General features: G+C 38.5%; 2 protein-coding genes across 4 annotated transcripts in view; one reads left to right on the top strand and one right to left on the bottom strand.

Annotated features, from left to right (window-relative positions):
- Positions 1-6,367, bottom strand: part of IleRS-m (Isoleucyl-tRNA synthetase, mitochondrial) — a 36,922-nt gene extending 30,555 nt beyond the window's left edge. The window contains 7 exon segments of the mRNA XM_071672539.1: positions 50-278; positions 1,103-1,237; positions 3,341-3,357; positions 3,360-3,503; positions 3,621-3,798; positions 4,982-5,101; positions 6,056-6,367. Coding sequence (XP_071528640.1) covers positions 50-278; positions 1,103-1,237; positions 3,341-3,357; positions 3,360-3,503; positions 3,621-3,798; positions 4,982-5,101; positions 6,056-6,298 — 1,066 coding nt within the window. The 5' untranslated portion in view covers positions 6,299-6,367.
- Positions 6,368-6,868: 501 nt separating this feature from the next.
- On the top strand, positions 6,869-20,479 carry LOC139754766 (putative transferase CAF17 homolog, mitochondrial). 3 transcript variants are annotated; one of them, XM_071672542.1, is made up of 2 exons: positions 6,869-6,986; positions 9,364-12,264. In XM_071672542.1, exon 2 carries the CDS (start codon positions 9,456-9,458, stop codon positions 10,494-10,496), a length of 1,041 nt encoding a protein of 346 aa, XP_071528643.1. In that variant the 5' UTR covers positions 6,869-6,986; positions 9,364-9,455; the 3' UTR covers positions 10,497-12,264. The 3 variants fall into 3 exon arrangements, 2 of the variants coding, with proteins under 2 accessions (XP_071528643.1, XP_071528644.1); XR_011713946.1 differs by lacking the exon at positions 9,364-12,264 and adding an exon at positions 20,084-20,479 and having other exon boundaries at positions 6,880-6,986; XM_071672543.1 differs by lacking the exon at positions 6,869-6,986 and adding an exon at positions 7,162-7,253.
- The last annotated feature ends 1,109 nt before the right edge of the window (positions 20,480-21,588 follow it).

Genomic DNA, 21,588 nt, shown 5'->3' on the forward strand with positions numbered 1-21,588 from the left:
ACAGTTAGATTTGCCATGATATGGAAAAAACATTCTCTGTTTTGCATACCTTCAAAGGAGCACAATTGAATAAAATCTTCAGAAACAGTTTCTTTAAGTTCATGCAGCAGCTCTTCTGCCCATATCAAAGGAATTAATTCTTCCTTCCATTTCACTATCACTAGTGTATATATGTTATGCGGTGAAAAGCAAATGGCCTCATTGGTAGGAAGCGTCCATGGAGTTGTTGTCCAAACTGCCAGGTGAACTTTTGGGTTTCCATATTCTTTTAGTTTATCCTGTAAAATGAAATAAAATACTTAATTCTTTTCACCAATCTGCCTCATACACACCTTCAAAATAAAGAATGGTGCAATTATGAAAAAACCAGCTTTTATCCAGTATTATCTTTATGTAGAAAGATTACAATAAGACTCATGTGATATAACAGAAAAAATTACTGCTCTGTTATTCATTAACTAAGAACTAATCCCACACTGCCACACTCCAGACAGGTGTCACTTGCACATTCAAAATGGAGTAATGAAAGTTTTTTGAGGAAAAACACTGTAAGAACTGCTCACTCAAATGAATACCTTTACAGGGCATTACTGGACTCTGTCTACTTGTGGTTATGCTGTGAGAGAAAAGTCACCTCTAGCAAGGTTGTTTCACTGGAATACAATCTTCTCAAAGAGACATTTATCAATATGGAAACTTAACTCTGCTTTACATTCAACAAAGGTTGAAAATAATGGGGAATGAACCGAGTCTTGCTTTCCATTCTAATCATATGAGTACGAAGTTAAAGATAACACACAGAAAAGTAAAGAGCTCTAATTGTATATAAGAGCCTTGACTATAGACACACACAACAGGTCAATGTGAACTAGTATGCAGAAAAAATTCATATCATAGCATACTGTATATCTCAAATTTTTCATGATACTCCTTTGTAAAAAAAATCAATCAAACATTTTAAGACAAACAGTCATTAAATTGCAGAGAGCAGCAAGAGATAGTATGTAAAAATCAATCATTCTGAACTAAAGTCAACATCCAATACAACACTTACTTCATAGTTTATTTTGATATGTTTAATCCTTAAAACGTTCAAGCATACCTGCATGAAGTGGGGTATATCACTGGCTGGTACAGCAACATATATAGAAGGGCTGCAATGCTGAGGATTATATTCCAGCTCTGCTTCAGCTAAGGAAGTTCCTGAAGATGGTGAAAAATACACAGGTTTGTAGTCCTGAAATTTTCAGTTATATAAAGTACAGCTTCACTTTCTACACAAAATACATTGTTACACAATTCTTTGAGTTTTACTATATTTTTCACTTTCCCTCGCAACATATTGTTTGCAATCCACAGCAACTTCACCACTCTGCATCATATCAGTAACCACTCCACCTAAACTCTCTCGTTTTCCACTTCTCCAATCATTACTGTTCTCACTTCCTCCTTTCCGATATCTATTCCAAATTCTTCTACCCTGTAATCCAATTGTATTAATACTCATGTCTTTCAAACTGTTCATTCCCAATCTTTTCTTTAAATTAATCTCACCATCTTGCAAACCTTACCCTCTATGCAAAAACTACTCTATACTCTTCCCTTCTCAAATCCACCTTGTTCTTCACCTGTGAAGTTCATTAGTCCTTTTAAGATGATCAACTGTATTTCTTATACTCACCTCGCCAGTTATTCTCAGAACATTTGTTCCCTTGCAATTCTTATAGCAGTTTTTTCTCCACTCATCAGCTCCTATGGGGGCTGAAGTAAACCATGGGGTGGGTGAATGAACAAAGTTGGGTCCATTGTGATGTGTGTGTGGAAAGTAAGGTGCAGCAGTCCCAGTCGTGTTATATGGGTGTAAATCTTGAGCCCTGGGCATATGAGAACAGAAGTGGGTGGATGTTTTGGAAATAAAATCCTAAAACCAATATGTAGTGAACAGAGGGTTGATCATTCAAGGAATAACAATGCAAGGGAGAGAGATGTGGTAGTAAGCAGACTATGACCAAGACAGCTGAATAAGATGTGCTGAAATGGTGAAGAGAGATTGACTTAGAGGATACACATGTCAGAAGTGAGGGGAGCAAGGTAAAGTAAGACTAAGAGGAAGATGGAAAGATGGAATGAAGAAGGCTTCAAGTTGTTGTGCCTGAACAGGCTGAAGGGTGCAAGGATAGATGGAACTGGAATGTTGTGGTATGCAGGGGGTAATGTGCTGAACCATGGCATATGAAATGGTCAGAAAGCCCCACAGAAAGGTCTTTGGGGCTTGGTTGTGGACAGAGGACTCTGATTTCAATGCATTATACATGACAGCTACAAAGTAGATGTGAGCAAATGAGGTTATTCTTCATCTATTACTGGAACTACTTTGCAAATGCATGAAATGACAAAAACATAAAAATCATTATCCAGTGGAGCAATTACTGCTTTCATCAAACATACCCAAGATCACTTTTCCAAACAGACATCCAAATTAATCCAACAAAAAACACACATCTACTGCTTAACACTCACAACTCCATGCATACTGCCATTCTTTATGTCTGTTTTTCTGATTCCTACCATTCTATGTAAGTTATCTATATGTAGCATTCTCTATCTTCATGTTTCTACTTAGGCAAAGGAAGATTTTACATCTATTTTACATGTTTTTTGGGGATAGGTGATGTGGTAAGGGCAAAAGCATGCCCCACTCACTGCTACCTTGGATGAAAGGTGACACAGGTGTGAGAAAAAGAAAAATGCGGTAAGGATTTATATGAGCACCTCAAATGTTTGCAGACCTCCCTTTTAAAGATGGAAGGTATATAAACAGAGAAAGACAAAAGGTGGAAAGGAATTCAACAGCTTTACTGCATGAAGACAGAAAGTATCATAATATTCAACCCTACACAAAATAAAACTAAAGGAAACAGTGGTAGTGGAGGCGGCAGCAGCAGCATCAATCTGGAAATTTTGCATTCTAGAGTTCTCACGGGATGGCGGGTACAGAATTGCTTGATGGCACAGATGAAATGGATCTGTATAAACAATATAAGCCAGCCAAGTATGGATACATCCAGTGAGTTTAAAAGGGGCATTAGACTGTAAGAGTGTATGGAAGTATGTACACACTATTGGTTAAAGTTGTAATGGTTACAGACATAATAACAATATAAAAACAATGTCACACAGAGTCAGTTCTCCAATTAAACAACATAAATAAAAGACATTATAAAGACATTATGTCATGTCATTGCACTGTGCTCTAACTACATATTAAGCACACTGATATAACGTCAGTCTAAATAAAAAAAAAAAGACAAATATGTAAGTTTACAATATCATCATTCACCTGATAAATGTATCCTTTTCAAAGAGGTCTGCAAAGAGATACAGCTGCTTGGTAATATAATCTGGATCAAAGGTGCAATATGTATTGTTCCAGTTTGCCAAAATTCCCCAACGTTCAAATGATGATCGCTGAATGTTTACAGCTTCCTTGGCAAACTTCCTAGCTGAAAAATAATATGAAATCTTCAATTTCCATGTCCATAACATCTTTCTTGTCTGCATCTTATTTCTTGTTCAGTAAGATTGTACAATGAATTCAGTCTTAAGTCATTATCACTTACCAAGTGCTCTGATTTCAACAGGTTCCATAACTTTACATTCTTCTTTAGTCTTTTTCCCTTTTCTGTTTTGCTGGAGTGCTTTCAGTTCAATGGGGAGACCATGGCAATCCCAGCCAGGGACATAATGGACTTTGTATCCTCTCAGAAGCTTATGCCGTAGTGTTATATCTTTGAGAATCTGGAAATACAAACAATGCGTGAGCTATCATATGAATACAATTGTGTTCAAAAAAACAATTAAACAATTAAGGATAACATATAGTATATGATGACAAAAGTTTCAATAAAATTCTTTACTCCCATTTCCACAAATCTTTACACATTTTGCAAAAAACTGGTCATCATGTCAAATCAATGCCTCATTCAAATACATATTCCAAGAAATACAAAAACAGTTCATTATGCAAAAGCAACTTCCACATTAATTTATAAGTTCTTACAATAATTTTTTCAATCAACATATAGTAGTCATACAAGGAAGTGACCATAGGCAAAGAAAAAAAATAAAAAGAGATGAAAAGAGCATTACAAAGAACTGGTAAACGTATAACATTAGAGGGTCATGGATGTACTGTGTTTCAAACAGTGTGGACTGTGGAGTACTAGAGTCCTAGTAAATGGTATGGTGAAAAGATAGGATTGTGCATTATCTGCAGGCACTTGTGAGGTGTTTGTGACATGAGTGTAGGGTTGTGGATAAGTGTTTTGAGTGGTGGTGATTGGGTGATAATTGAATGTCCATCTACTCTATCTATACCTCTGACACCCATTCCCTTCAGGAACTTCCTCAAGGGGATGATCACATCAAAAGAATCTCCATAACTAGTGAACTCCAGTGCCACTTCTTAGTCTTTAATGTCTCACCCTGAAATAACCACTGGCAGTGGGCAACTCTAGTGAAGTACTTTCAGAGGCTTCTACCAAATGTTCCTACTAACTCCTTCTACCTACTGTGTCCACCATTTATTCCATACCTCTGAGTGGTCCTATGTGGAAAGGAGTAATGTACAGTGGAGATGAAACCAATAAAGACAACTGCTACAAGTGACAGAGCAATGTTTTCTGGTGAATGTAGGTTCAGTTAGGAGTTCAGTACTTGGGTGGTCTGGGGTTATAGTTAATGTCACTGGCGTTAGCAACTTGAGAATGATATCTACGTTATCACCCCCATCGGTGACGCAATGCATGTGCCTGTGCTAAATGTTGGACTGATATACATGTGGTTGCTGATTCAGTAATTATCAGATTACTTCGGCATATGGTTTGTGATTATCATACTACCTAAGCATGTCACCTAGTGCAATTCTAAGAGAAAGAATTTAACTCTGAAAATTTCGAGGCAAAATATGTACTACACAAACCTTGTTAACTGCATGACCGATGTGGGTTCGCCCATTGGCATAGGGAGGGCCATCATGCAGAATAAACTCCTCTCTGTCTTGTTGTCTCTGCCACTCATAAAGGGAGCCAAAATCTGCAGCCTGCCAACAAAAACGTATAACTAATGTCCATATAACTACAACAGAGATAAAACAATAATCCAGGGACAAATATCAAATTTGCTAGACATAAGTCTATAATGGTGTAGTACAGTAAATGCATCAAACACAAAAGATTACAGCATGGCAGAAAAAAAAGATAAAATATCTATATTTTGAAGTGAATCCATTCATTAAGTCTTTGGGAATTGAAAATGAAAAAGTGACTATCAATCCCTAGCACCCTCCCCTAAAAGAGGAAAAGCTTCAAAAAAGAAAATGAAAGAAATCAGTAAAGAAAAGGGAAAATCCAAAAATGCTGACAAGATACTACGAAGTAGTAGACTGACACCAGATTAGACGAAATTAGCCATACTCTACATCTAACTAGCAATATACTAGATAAAATTACCCCTACACTACATTTGATGACCACTACAGTAAATAAGGTTTGGGCTAAGATGCCTGTACGCATCTCACATATTTCGACTACAGCATTTCTCTCTGCTTCACAGCCCTGCCCACTTTGAAGGCATCTTAAAAGAGATTTTTTAGTTTTCACTTGTCCTGTCTACATCAAGACATGAATTGTTGTAAGTGCCTTGAGTCTCCTGATTCCAAATATGCATAATATCACTCAACAATAATAATGCCGTGTTAAACTTGTAATTTACCGAACTATTGTTGCAAGGTAATTAATTACCACACCATCACTGCAATGCATTTAATCACCTAACCATCATTGCAAGATAATTCAGCAAATCAACAAATAGTCACTGTAAAGTAATTAATCAATAAACCACTAATGCAATGTAATCAATTACCCAACCATTACTGCAGGGAGTATCACGGTCATTAACTAACATCTCTCTAGGCAAGGTATTTCAGTAAGTTACCAGACCATCGCTGCATGGTACTTTAAAGAGTTAATAATGCCATTAATCATGGAGTGTGTACCTTCTGTATACTCCTCTCATTCTGTGCTCTCTTGGCCCCCTCGACACGCAGGGGCAGAGATGTGGAAGGGAGGAGTAATGTCGACGAGTATTTATTCCTCGATGGAGACCCTGAGGCCTCGTCTCCCTTGCCACACACGGATGTCACAAAGATGAATCGTCGATGAACTCGAAGGAATTGCCAGTTGACGGGACGCGAGTTCAACGAGAAGGTAAAACGTCCTAACTTGTGAAACCTCGGCATCTTAGCACGTTGATCGCGTTTGTAATTTCCCCCCAGGACGAACACCGCTCAAGCTCTTGAAAGGATTCACTATTAATAAAAGTAAAATCTTATGAACATAAATAAAATAAAGAAAGTTAATCAATTCTTTTCTTAACCTTATCCTCATAATGTATGAGATTATGTGATATTTTGCCATCTGAATACTTCAGAATATAACTCAAATGCTGAATAAATCTTGTGTAACCAAAACATCATAAATCAAACTTGATACACCAAACTAAATACATACTAAATTCACCCTGTTCATAGTTTTATCATTAAACACTCATATTTTAATTGATTTTACATGCAGATGAGATAATAACATTCTGGAAATAAAAATGAGGCTCAGTAAAAAATTGCTGAATACAAATATTAAAAAAAGATATCTTGATATAATTATATTTCCCATAAGGTCACAGATCTATAGAGATATATTTAATACAGAATGTTTTATCGTCAGTTTTGTGATCTTTTACAGTGGTATGATGGCAATTTTACGCAAATGAAATTAATCCAGGAATCGCTAATTTGTTTGACTTATATTGTTTACAAACTCTGGCTAACCTCAGGTTCAGGACAGTCAGGGGTCAGCTGATGTGCAAGTCTAGAAGAAATCTAATGTCTGCAGACACTCTTTGAATTCTAATAACATCAGGCATATCACGTAAGATGATGATGGTTATTGTGATATTTCTTCTATATTATGAAAGATCGGGTTTGATTAAGAAATCGGGTGTATTGATAAGATAAAGTTTGAGGTGGGAGCTTGTGGAATGGATGACGCAATCATGACATAACATATTCTTGATTCCTCAGGTTAAGTGTTGGTAGGTAGAAAAGGGTACTGCTGTAGGCAGTGTGGTGAAGGAGATACCTGCTGTAGTGTCAGTCACTATTTAGAAGGTGTTAGAAGTCCCCCATGATATGAAACGTAATGTCATTGTGTGCTTAATGATAGTTTAGGCAGGGCATATGAGGCCGACCATTTGACAAAATAGCATTGGATTCACTGATGTCGATTAGTGGTCATTAGTACAACTAACGCTTTTTTCGTTAATTAACCTTTTTGTAATGATAGTCATAATGAATGCTTTCTGCAATTACCCCACTTAAGCCCAATCAACGAGGACTGAAGTGCTACCGTCATCATAGAGGCAGTTGCCACACAGTCCAGTGTGCAAAGGAAGCATTTCAGGCCATTGCTTACTCTAACCTCACCTTCAAAATTACTTGAAAAAGGGGGCAAATCAGCGTTAGGGTGATAAAGTATTGGCTAATTCAGAGAGATTATGAAAAAAGTTTTGTAAGGTGGATGAAGATAGCAAATGGGAGGATAAGTGAGGGAGCATATAGGGAAGCGGTAAGGTGCAAAGAATAGGTCAAGAGGAGATAGAGAGTATTTTGAAGGACTGTCGAATGGTTTAGATGATAGAATGACAGATTTGAGATGCTTTGGATGTGAACGTTAATGGAATAGAGACATGGCAAGCGGTTTGATGAAAAGAGAAAAGATGGTGAATGCTTTGAGTATGAATTGTGGCTGTGGAGTTGGAGTGGATGAAATTGTAGTAGAATTTCTGAAGAGAGGGGGTGATGCTCTGGATCGTAAGTAATGTTCTAGTTTTATGTTAGCCTTTTATTAAATGCAGAACCTTATATGCTTTCATTGGCATAGATGCATTTTGTGTGCATTGTAGATGAACAGCAGGGCGCAGGGCAGTGCGATTGGGATTTATTTTTCTTATCCTAAGATATGGAGGGCTATAAACATCTGGGAAAATATGTGGTTAAGTAATGTGGTAGTAGGTGGAACACTTGTCTGAGTCATCAGAACCTATGAAAATCTTAGTTTCTTCCCTGGCAGTTTACATTATGAATATTATTGAGGCAGCCTACATTGATATGGAAAGACATTTTGAAAAATCAAACCCCCTTGCATTTGCTCCACATTAAGACCTACAGTGCTTCATCTGTGAGTGTCACTGACAGTATTCGTTTCATCTTTTGAACAAGGGCGACAAAGATTTCATGCTAAAACTTCATGTACTTTCAAATTTTCTCACTGTTCATAGAGAAGCATTATTTCTTAAGTATGTTAAAACATAGGCAAATGAAAGTATATCTACACTGTGAAATGTATCATACTTCTAAGATCTCAATGTGTAGAGTGTGATACTTATTTACATAAGTGGTTTACACAAAGAGGGCTGACTGCATGACTGAAAGTTAAGTTAATGAACTTATTGCTTCCTGTATGAAGCAAAATCTTTATATCACTATACTTCAGAAGCTGTGTTACACAGTAGAGGGCTAAGTGCATTTTTATCAGTGATGTTGACCTTATTGCTAATTCTATTAGTATCATTGCCTATGTATACTTTAGGAACTTCACCTTCCTTTTCAATAATGTGAATGCTTTGTATACCCAGGATTGTTACAATCTTTTTATTGTCATGATGATGTGGAAATGTCACATTAAAAATACACTGCTGTGGAACTGTCGTTAGCCACAAACTCTCCCTTACTGCTTGAGCAATAGCCACAGGCCTAATAGATGCAGACTCAAGCGTCTGTTGTATGGAGATACTGGTTACTTCTAAAAGTATCCATCTAAATGGTTATTGTGATTAGAAAGTGTTTGTATTATGATTGGTTTATACATTATTTAAGAATGTTGAACCATTTTCTGTCTTTCATTGAGATCAATAAACTGTAGTTCAGAGTTATTTACATGTATGAAAAATGAAAGGTGACATGATTTTGTTTATATTTTTCATAGAAACTTATTTGCAAACATTAATTTTGTATCATATAATCAAATTTGATATACATAATTTTTATGCTGCATATATAATCTACTAATTGGTAAGATATTATATATTAATTTTTGTGTCATTTTCTCTGGTGTAAAACATGATTAAAGAGGTATTACTGTGACATCTGATATTGAATAATGTAATTTTTCTGCCTTTTAGGTGAAATTATCCAGAAACAAAAGAAATGTGAGGGAATTTTTAACAAAAGTTCTTTTCATCTTCTAGATAGTCTGGTGCTGTGGTTACAGAAAACACAAAGACTTGGGAGTTGCAGCCATCACTCATTCACTTGGTAAACAATAAACCAAAACTTCAAGATGCTGCATATACTAAAGCACATAAATCGCCGCACATTAGTCAGTGGGACATACCTTAGTGGAACCTCACATGTGGTGGCACGGCACCTCCATGCTGAAGCACAAAGGCATAGAAGTCTTGTGCAAATCAAGGGCAATGAGGCAGCAGCCTTCCTTCAAGGTCTCATAACTAATGACATAAACCACTTGGAAGAAGGAGGGACAAGTATGTATTCCCTTCTACTAAATACTCAGGGCAGAGTTCTCTTTGACACTATATTGTATAGAAAACATGAGGGGCATTTTTTTCTGGAGTGTGATTCTGATAAGGTAAACCAACTTGTGCGACACCTAAAGATGTACAAAGTGCGGAGGAAGATTGACATTGAGTCCATTGATGATGACTATCAAATTTGGTGTGTGTTTGACCCAAACTTAAACTTTCAGGAAGTTACACATATGGATTTGGACACCTTGTATATGAACCCTAAAGCAGACTCTAAAGCTTTTCTACAGTTGAAAGAGGATAAAGATATTATAGTGACAAGAGATCCAAGAATGAAATACCTTGGCCATAGACTGATAATCCCAGCCAAAGGATCAATTGATGAGATTGTTCCCAACATCCAGCACAGTGAAGAAACATTTAAGGTCCTTCGCTACAGACTGGGAGTTGGTGAAGGTATGGTGGAACTTCCCACTACAAAGTGTCTCCCTTTGGAAGCCAATTGTGACTATCTTCATGGTGTTAGTTTCCATAAAGGTTGCTATATTGGGCAAGAACTCACTGCTAGAACTTTTCATACAGGTGTAGTGCGTAAAAGGTACATGCCTCTTGTATTCTCTGGTGATGCTAATGACATACCTTTTGATGCTAGTATAATTAATGAGAAAGGAAAATCCTTAGGGAAAGTAAGAGGTAGTGAAAGTAAGTATGGCATTGGACTTCTAAGAATTAAAGAATGCTTAGATGCACATTCATTAATGGTTAATGATGTACCTGTCCAGACATTTAAGCCTGCTTGGTGGCCATTTGAAGCTTCTAAAGAAAAGATAAGTTAACTAAATCCTCCTATGGACAGTATACTGAAATAATTTTTCATACCACATTAGTATTTAGTTGATGCATAATGGGATTTTTCTAGTAACAAAAACCCTTTTCCTTATAAACACTTATCATAATTTTAGGAAAACTGTAATACCTTTATAAGAGTAAAGGATGATGTATGTGTGCCAAGAGATTTGGGTGAAAAAAGAATTGTCTAAAACAGCTGAAACTGACCATAAGTCATGTATGGGCCTGCCCAGGCTTGTATTGTGTGTGTAGCAGTTGACCCACAGCCAACCCAGCTGTTCATCATCCACTAGGGGCTGGTAAAAAAAATGGGTACCCAGCTCAGGTTAGGATAATACAGCACTGGTGGCAGATTCAAGCGAGAAACTGCAAAAGTTGGTGACTGAGTTTGGAAGTGTGTGAAACGAGAAAGTTGAGAGTAAATGTGAATAAGAGCAAAGTTATTAGGTTCAGTAGGGTTGATGGACAAGTTAGTTGGGATGTAAGTTTGAATGGAGAAAAATTGGGGAGTGAAGTGTTTTAGATGTCTGGGAGTGAACTTGGCACTGAATGGAATCATGTAAGTGAAAATGAGTCATAGGGTATGTTTGAAGGAAAAGTACTTCCAACAATATTATATGGTTGCAAGGCATGGGCTATAGATAGGATTGTATGGAGGAGGGTGGATGTGTTGGAAATGAAATGTTTGAGCACAATATGTGGTGTGAGTAGTTTGATCGAGCAAGGAATGAAAGGGTAAGAGAGATGTGTGGAAATAAAAAGAGTGTGGTTGAGAGAGCAGAAGAGGGTGTGTTGAAATGGTTTGGATATACAGAGAGTATGAGTGAGTTAAGATTGATAAAGATGATATGTGTGTCAGAGGTGGAAGGAACAAGGAGAAGTGGGAGACCAAATTGGAGTTGGAAGGATGGAGTGAAGAAGATTCTGGGTGAGTGGAGCCTGAACATACAGAAGGGTGAGAGGTGTGCAAGGAATAGAGTGAATTGGAACAATGTGGTATACCCAGGTCGACGTGCTGTCAGTGGAATGAACCAGGGCATGTGAAGCATCTGGGGTAAACTGTGTAAAAGTCAGTGGGGCCTGGATGTGGATAGGGAGCTGTGGTTTTGGTGCATTAATGACAGCTAGAGACTGATTGTGAATGAACGTGGCCTTTTTTGTATGTTTTCCTGCTGCTACCTCGCTGAAGCAGGGGGTAGCGACGCTGTTTCCTGTTGGGCAGAGTAGCAACAGGAATGAATGAAGGCAAGCAAGTATGAAAATATATATATATATATATATATATATATATATATATATATATATATATTTCTTCTTTCTTTCAAACTATTCGCCATTTCCCGCGTTAGCAAGGTAGCGTTAAGAACAGAGGACTGGGCCTCTGAGGGAATATCCTCACCTGGCCCCCTTCTCTGTTCCTTCTTTTGGAAAATAAAAAAAAAAAAAAAAAAAAGGGGAGGATTTCCAGCCCCCCCGCTCCCTCCCCTTTTAGTCGCCTTCTACGACACGCAGGGAATACGTGGGAAGTATTCTTTCTCCCCTATCCCCAGGGATATATATATATATTAAAAAGCCACAATGAGATCACACAGCCCTGCCTTCGCTCAACACTCCATCCCCTTGTACTCATGCATTTGCTCTCTATGGAAGGCTTTCTTACCATCCAACAGTTGTGTCGTGCTATCTCCAGATCCATAAAAGCTGCAAGTAACTTCTTACCTTTCACTTATACTTTTCCATATATATATATATATATATATATATATATATATATATATATATATATATATATATATATATTATCCCTGGGGATAGGGGAGAAAGAATACTTCCCACGTATTCCCTGCGTGTCGTAGAAGGCGACTAAAAGGGGAGGGAGCGGGGGGCTGGAAATCCTCCCCTCTCGTTTTTTTTTTAGTTTTCCAAAGAAGGAACAGAGAATTGGGCCAGGTGAGGGTATTCCCTCAAGGCCCAGTCCTCTGTTCTTAACGCTACCTCGCTAATGCGGGAAATGGCGAATAGTTTGAAAGAAAAAGAAAGAAGATATATATATATATATATATATATATATATATATATATATATTTTTTTTTTTTTTTTTTTCTTTTTTCTTTGTCGCTGTCTCCCGCGTTTGTGAGGTAGCGCAAGGAAACAGACGAAAGAAATGGCCCAACCCACCCCCATACACATGCCTTGATTCAATCCACTGACAGCACGTCAACCCCGGTATACCACATCGATCCAATTCACTCTATTCTTTGCCCTCCTTTCACCCTCCTGCATGTTCAGGCCCCGATCACACAAAATCTTTTTCACTCCATCTTTCCACCTCCAATTTGGTCTCCCACTTCTCCTCGTTCCCTCCACCTCCGACACATATATCCTCTTGGTCAATCTTTCCTCACTCATTCTCTCCATGTGCCCAAACCATTTCAAAACACCCTCTTCTGCTCTCTCAACCACACTTTTTTTTTTTTTTTTTTATACTTTGTCGCTGTCTCCCACGTTTGCGAGGTAGCGCAAGGAAACAGACAAAAGAAATGGGCCAACCCCCCCCCCCCCATACACATGTATATACATACGTCCACACACGCAAATATACATACCTACACAGCTTTCCATGGTTTACCCCAGACGCTTCACATGCCTTGATTCAATCCACTGACAGCACGTCAACCCCGGTATACCACATCGCTCCAATTCACTCTATTCCTTGCCCTCCTTTCACCTTCCTGCATGTTCAGGCCCCGATCACAAAAAATCTTTTTCACTCCATCTTTCCACCTCCAATTTGGTCTCCCTCTTCTCCTCGTTCCCTCCACCTCCGACACATATATCCTCTTGGTCAATCTTTCCTCACTCATTCTCTCCATGTGCCCAAACCACTTCAAAACACCCTCTTCTGCTCTCTCAACCACGCTCTTTTTATTTCCACACATCTCTCTTACCCTTACGTTACTCACTCGATCAAACCACCTCACACCACACATTGTCCTCAAACATCTCATTTCCAGCACATCCATCCTCCTGCGCACAACTCTATCCATAGCCCACGCCTCGCAGCCATACAACATTGTTGGAACCACTATTCCTTCAAACATACCCATTTTTGCTTTCCGAGATAATGTTCTCGACTTCCACACATTCTTCAAGGCCCCCAGAATTTTCGCCCCCTCCCCCACCCTATGATCCACTTCCGCTTCCATGGTTCCATCCGCTGCCAGATCCACTCCCAGATATCTAAAACACTTCACTTCCTCCAGTTTTTCTCCATATATATATATATATATATATATATATATATATATATATATATATTTTTTTTTTTTTTTTTTTTTTTTTTTTATACTTTGTCGCTGTCTCCCGCGTTTGCGAGGTAGCGCAAGGAAACAGACGAAAGAAATGGCCCAACCCCCCCCCCCATACACATGTACATACACACGTCCACACACGCAAATATACATACCTACACAGCTTTCCATGGTTTACCCCAGACGCTTCACATGCCTTGATTCAATCCACTGACAGCACGTCAACCCCTGTATACCACATCGCTCCAATTCACTCTATTCCTTGCCCTCCTTTCACCCTCCTGCATGTTCAGGCCCCGATCACACAAAATCTTTTTCACTCCATCTTTCCACCTCCAATTTGGTCTCCCTCTTCTACTCGTTCCCTCCACCTCCGACACATATATCCTCTTGGTCAATCTTTCCTCACTCATTCTCTCCATGTGCCCAAACCATTTCAAAACACCCTCTTCTGCTCTCTCAACCACGCTCTTTTTATTTCCACACATCTCTCTTACCCTTACGTTACTTACTCGATCAAACCACCTCACACCACACATTGTCCTCAAACATCTCATTTCCAGCACATCCATCCTCCTGCGCACATCTCTATCCATAGCCCACGCCTCGCAACCATACAACATTGTTGGAACCACTATTCCTTCAAACATACCCATTTTTGCTTTCCGAGATAATGTTCTCGACTTCCACAATTTTTCAAGGCTCCCAAAATTTTCGCCCCCTCCCCCACCCTATGATCCACTTCCGCTTCCATGGTTCCATCCGCTGACAGATCCACTCCCAGATATCTAAAACACTTCACTTCCTCCAGTTTTTCTCCATTCAAACTCACCTCCCAATTGACTTGACCCTCACCCCTACTGTACCTAATAACCTTGCTCTTATTCACATTTACTCTTAACTTTCTTCTTCCACACACTTTACCAAACTCAGTCACCAGCTTCTGCAGTTTCTCACATGAATCAGCCACCAGCGCTGTATCATCAGCGAACAACAACTGACTCACTTCCCAAGCTCTCTCATCCCCAACAGACTTCATACTTGCCCCTCTTTCCAGGACTCTTGCATTTACCTCCCTAACAACCCCATCCATAAACAAATTAAACAACCATGGAGACATCACACACCCCTGCCGCAAACCTACATTCACTGAGAACCAATCACTATATATATATATGTGTGTGTGCCTAAATGTGTGTGGATGTAACCAAGATATGAAAAAAGGAGAGATAGGTAGTATGTTTGAGGAAAGGAACCTGGATGTTTTGGCTCTGAGTGAAACGAAGCTCAAGGGTAAAGGGGAAGAGTGGTTTGGGAATGTCTGGGGAGTAAAGTCAGGGGTTAGTGAGAGGACAAGAGCAAGGGAAGGAGTAGCAATACTCCTGAAACAGGAGTTGTGGGAGCATGTGATAGAGTGTAAGAAAGTAAATTCTCGATTAATATGGGTAAAACTGAAAGTTGATGGAGAGAGGTGGGTGATTATTGGTGCTTATGCACCTGGGCATGAGAAGAAAGATCAAGAGAGGCAACTGTTTTGGGAGCAGCTGAATGAGTGTGTTAGTGGTTTTGATGCACGAGACCGGGTTATAGTGATGGGTGATTTGAATGCAAAGGTGAGTAATGTGGCAGTTGAGGGAATAATTGGTATACATGGGGTGTTCAGTGTTGTAAATGGAAATGGTGAAGAGCTTGTAGATTTATGTGCTGAAAAAGGACTGATGATTGGGAATACCTGGTTTAAAAAGCGAGATATACATAAGTATACTTATGTAAGTAGGAGAGATGGCCAGAGAGCGTTATTGGATTACGTGTTAATTGACAGGCGTGCGAAAGAGAGACTTTTGGATGTTAATGTGCTGAGAGGTGCAACTGGAGGGATGTCTGATCATTATCTTGTGGAGGCTAAGGTGAAGATTTGTATGGGTTTTCAGAAAAGAAGAGTGAATGTTGGGGTGAAGAGGGTGGTGAGAGTAAGTGAGCTTGAGAAGGAGACCTGTGTGAGGAAGTACCAGGAGAGACTGAGTACAGAATGGAAAAAGGTGAGAACAATGGAAGTAAGGGGAGTGGGGGAGGAATGGGATGTATTTAGGGAATCAGTGATGGATTGCGCAAAAGATGCTTGTGGCATGAGAAGAGTGGGAGGTGGGTTGATTAGAAAGGGTAGTGAGTGGTGGGATGAAGAAGTAAGAGTATTAGTGAAAGAGAAGAGAGAGGCATTTGGACGATTTTTGCAGGGAAAAAATGCAATTGAGTGGGAGATGTATAAAAGAAAGAGACAGGAGGTCAAGAGAAAGGTGCAAGAGGTGAAAAAAAGGGCAAATGAGAGTTGGGGTGAGAGAGTATCATTAAATTTTAGGGAGAATAAAAAGATGTTCTGAAGGAGGTAAATAAAGTGCGTAAGACAAGGGAGCAAATGGGAACTTCAGTGAAGGGCGCAAATGGGGAGGTGATAACAAGTAGTGGTGATGTGAGAAGGAGATGGAGTGAGTATTTCGAAGGTTTGTTGAATGTGTTTGATGATAAAGTGGCAGATATAGGGTGTTTTGGTCGAGGTGGTGTGCAAAGTGAGAGGGTTAGGGAAAATGATTTGGTAAACAGAGAAGAGGTAGTGAAAGCTTTGCGGAAGATGAAAGCCGGCAAGGCAGCAGGTTTGGATGGTATTGCAGTGGAATTTATTAAAAAAGGGGGTGACTGTATTGTTGACTGGTTGGTAAGGTTATTTAATGTATGTATGACTCATGGTGAGGTGCCTGAGGATTGGCGGAATGCGTGCATAGTGCCATTGTACAAAGGCAAAGGGGATAAGAGTGAGTGCTCAAATTACAGAGGTATAAGTTTGTTGAGTATTCCTGGTAAATTATATGGGAGGGTATTGATTGAGAGGGTGAAGGCATGTACAGAGCATCAGATTGGGGAAGAGCAGTGTGGTTTCAGAAGTGGTAGAGGATGTGTGGATCAGGTGTTTGCTTTGAAGAATGTATGTGAGAAATACTTAGAAAAGCAAATGGATTTGTATGTAGCATTTATGGATCTGGAGAAGGCATATGATAGAGTTGATAGAGATGCTCTGTGGAAGGTATTAAGAATATATGGTGTGGGAGGCAAGTTGTTAGAAGCAGTGAAAAGTTTTTATCGAGGATGTAAGGCATGTGTACGTGTAGGAAGAGAGGAAAGTGATTGGTTCTCAGTGAATGTAGGTTTGCGGCAGGGGTGTGTGATGTCTCCATGGTTGTTTAATTTGTTTATGGATGGGGTTGTTAGGGAGGTAAATGCAAGAGTTTTGGAAAGAGGGGTAAGTATGAAGTCTGTTGGGGATGAGAGAGCTTGGGAAGTGAGTCAGTTGTTGTTCGCTGATGACACAGCGCTGGTGGCTGATTCATGTGAGAAACTGCAGAAGCTGGTGACTGAGTTTGGTAAAGTGTGTGGAAGAAGAAAGTTAAGAGTAAATGTGAATAAGAGCAAGGTTATTAGGTACAGTAGGGTTGAGGGTCAAGTCAATTGGGAGGTGAGTTTGAATGGAGAAAAACTGGAGGAAGTGAAGTGTTTTAGATATCTGGGAGTGGACCTGGCAGCGGATGGAACCATGGAAGCGGAAGCGGATTATAGGGTGGGGGAGGGGGCGAAAATTCTGGGGGCCTTGAAGAATGTGTGGAAGTCGAGAACATTATCTCGGAAAGCAAAAATGGGTATGTTTGAAGGAATAGTGGTTCCAACAATGTTGTATGGTTGCGAGGCGTGGGCTATGGATAGAGTTGTGCGCAGGAGGATGGATGTGCTGGAAATGAGATGTTTGAGGACAATGTGTGGTGTGAGGTGGTTTGATCGAGTGAGTAACGTAAGGGTAAGAGAGATGTGTGGAAATAAAAAGAGCGTGGTTGAGAGAGCAGAAGAGGGTGTTTTGAAGTGGTTTGGGCACATGGAGAGGATGAGTGAGGAAAGATTGACCAAGAGGATATATGTCGGAGGTGGAGGGAACAAGGAGAAGAGGGAGACCAAATTGGAGGTGGAAAGATGGAGTGAAAAAGATTTTGTGTGATCGGGGCCTGAACATGCAGGAGGGTGAAAGGAGGGCAAGGAACAGAGTGAATTGGAGCGATGTGGTATACCGGGGTTGACGTGCTGTCAGTGGATTGAATCAAGGCATGTGAAGCGTCTGGGGTAAACCATGGAAAGTTGTGTAGGTATGTATATTTGCGTGTGTGGACGTATGTATATACATGTGTATGGGGGGTGGGGTTGGGCCATTTCTTTCGTCTGTTTCCTTGCGCTACCTCGCAAACGCGGGAGACAGCGACGAGGTATAAAAAAAAAAAAAAAAAAATATATATATATATATATATATATATATATATATATATTATATATATATATATATATATATATATATATCTGCATGTGTTTGTATAGGTATGTATATGTGCATATATGGGCATCTATGTATATATATATGTGTATATGAGTGGATGGGCCATTCTTCGTCTGTTTCCTTGCGCTACCTTGCTGACATAGGAAACTGATTATGTATAATACATAACAAAATAAATATATGTATATGTTAATATGTATATGTAAGTGTATGTCTGTGTGCATGTATGTATTTATGTGTGTATATGAGTAGATGGGTTTTCCTTTGTTTCCTGGAACTGCCTCCCTGCTGCTGGAAGTAGTGCAGCCTTGGGCTACAGGAGCCTTTAGAAAAGTCTTGGGTAAATCCAGGGATCTTTCATAGAAATTGATCCAGGATTTAATATATATAAGTAGAATGTAGTGCATATCAGATAACCATGATTAGGACATTCACTTGGGAGTGCCATCTTAGCTACCGTAAAAAATAAAAATGGAATAAATATGAAATTAACTTCTGAATTTAATAAACATGTTATATACAAATAGACAATGATGTAAAAATGTTGCTGCATGTTGTTATATACATATAGACCATGATAGTATAATTTCAAGATCATTTCATAAAAAATTGGAAGTGTAAAGTTTTCCCAAGAACAAGTCGGAGTAATGATTTGTGATAAGAGTGTAGCATTTTAGTAGCATACACCACAAGGAATATGGCAAACAGCTTAATTGTAAAATGATTTACAGATGTAACAGTATGTTTAGGAATTAATAGAAAAGAGAGATAATACATATATGTTACACTACAACAGACTTTCATTTGCTCAGTATTCATTTTTTTATTCCAGGAATCAAAAGTCATATCTTACTATTGAAAGTGTAGGGCTTATATTTTGTAAGATTTCAAGAGTCTTTCATTATAAGAATTAAACCTGCAAAAGTGATATCTTTTACCATCAAATGGAACATCTATCAGCAGTAACTTTACAAAGTCTATGAAGATATCACCCTGGACTGCAGAGGGACTTTAAAAGAAAATTGATCAAGACTTGCAAAGCAGGTCTCAAAGTTTGAATATCTGCATTTTTTTTTTTTTTTTTTTTATATTTTCAAGAATAAATCTGTTACCTTATACATAATATTCTGTGGTATTGATCAGCAGGAGTAAAATTGGTAGACGCTGATACTTGCCAAAGAATAAGACAGGTTGACTTTTTTTTTTTTTTTTTGAGATTTGGTAATACAGGTTAGGCCCTAGAGGTTATCTGAATATTTGTGTTAAAAGTGAATCATTATGTTAACTGCACAGCTATGAGAAATGTTACAGACACTTAATGCTTTTTATGAACATTCTGCATGTGTTCTTGTAGGATGCAGTGATTATATATAAAAAAAAAAAGGAAGGTTATGTTGTTCTACAGTATATACTAGTTTTGAAGGATCATGTTTTTAAATGTTTCACTGCATGTTATTATTTTTCTGTAAAATACATTTCTTAGAAGTATTTATTAAAGGGGATGGTTTCCTGTTAGATTGATAAATTGGAGGTCACACTTGTACTCATCCCTTTACAGCAGTGATAAACTTACACTGCTGTAGTCAAAGCTGCTTTATCATCACATGTATTTTTTCAGTATGAACCTCTATTGATAAACCTTTGTATTGCCCATTACAGAAAGTTATAATTGAAGTTTACAGTATCTGCGCTAATTTTCTGAGGATGTGAATTGTAGCTACAGGCAAATTAAATTTTACAGCTGTTTCCAGGAAGGTTTTTGTGATAGTCCTTTCAAAATATTGGGATATGTTAGGCACCCACATCAACATTTATTGATAATATCCATCAGGAGCTGTGAAATGATATTTATAAATATCATGATCACATTCTTGTTTAATTTTTTCTTACCCAACAGGTTATTGATTGTACTGTACCAGATCAGTGATAAGAAGTTCAGAATACCTGTATATAGTTGAAGACCAGAAAGTTTTTTCATCATAAGAGAAGTGGACTCAGCAAAAACAGTTCTTCCATACTTGTTTGGGCATTCATAGTAATAGAAAAACTAAGTTTGCATATTTTGGAGCAAAAGTTATGAGATTTATTGTGGAGATGGTCAGCATGATGTTTATGAATTAAATGCATGCAAGAAAGTGAAACATGCCTGTATGAATATGGCAGCTATAACCAGTGGTGTCAATTCTAAGGAGGAAAAAGGTGGAACCTTTCTCTGTCAAGCATGTGGTTTAGTGGAAACATATCAATACTATGGTCGTAAACCACCATTTCACAAAGGTGTCACTTTCCTAGAAGATTGCTACCTGCTGAGAGATCCCTTTCAGAGTGATAGTGGAGGTTCATTTCTGCTGTTAGGAGCAGAATGTACTGCTTGTGGCCGTGTAGTATGTCAGGCTACTACATGCAGCATCTTTTACACCAAACGGTTTTGTTTGAATTGTGCCACTGCCACTATTGAAGAGTTTCCAACTGAGATGCACCAGCGAATCAAAAAAGGCCTTCTTAAGAGTTCATAAAGTAAAAAGAAACAAAACTAAACTATAGTGTAGACTTATGATGTATGTATATATAAAAGTGTTATTGCATGCATGCACCTGGATGTATGAATAGTATTTTAATACATGATATTGAATCATTATCATTCACCTCTCAGAAATTATGACTCAAGCTAATTAACTGAATATCTAGAATAAGGTTTATCTCCTGTGGTTCTTACAATGTAATTGTAAGGAAATTAAACATTTTTTCACACATATTTGCCTTTTCCCATGTTAGCAAGGCAGCATTAAGAACAGAGAACTGAGCCTTAGAGGGAATATCCTTACTTGGCCCCCTTCTCAGTTCCTTCTTTGGAAAATCAAAAATGGGAGGGGAGGATTTCCAGGCCTTGCTCCCTCCCTTTAGTTGCCTTCTGTGACATGCAGGGAACTTGTGGAAAGTATTCTTTTTCCCATATCCCCAGGGATAAAATGTATTTTATCCCTGGGGATATGGGAGAAAGAATACTTCCAAGTTATTCCTAGCGTATCATAGAAGACGACTAAAAGGGGCGGGAGTGGGGGGCTGGAAGTCCTTCCCTCTTGTTTTACTTCTCCAAGAGAAGGAACAGAGAAGTTGGCTTAGGGAGGATTGCGTGTACATGTGTGTAAGAATAAAAGTAAAATAAAATAACTGGAACAGATACTAAAAATTACAGGCAAAATGCTGATACCCTTTCAATTTAAAAAAACTATTTTCTTTTGTTAAAGTTTCATACACTGTAACACTGAGGCACTGATGATCACTGTGCTACATTATTGCTTTATAATATTCATGTGACTAGTATTGTATGAAATATATTGCTAAACAGTCTTGTAACTCTTTAGATTACTGAATATCTAGGGTATTCCAAAATGAAAATAG

Source organism: Panulirus ornatus, chromosome 17 (assembly GCF_036320965.1).
Source record: "Panulirus ornatus isolate Po-2019 chromosome 17, ASM3632096v1, whole genome shotgun sequence".
NCBI lineage: Eukaryota > Metazoa > Arthropoda > Malacostraca > Decapoda > Palinuridae > Panulirus > Panulirus ornatus.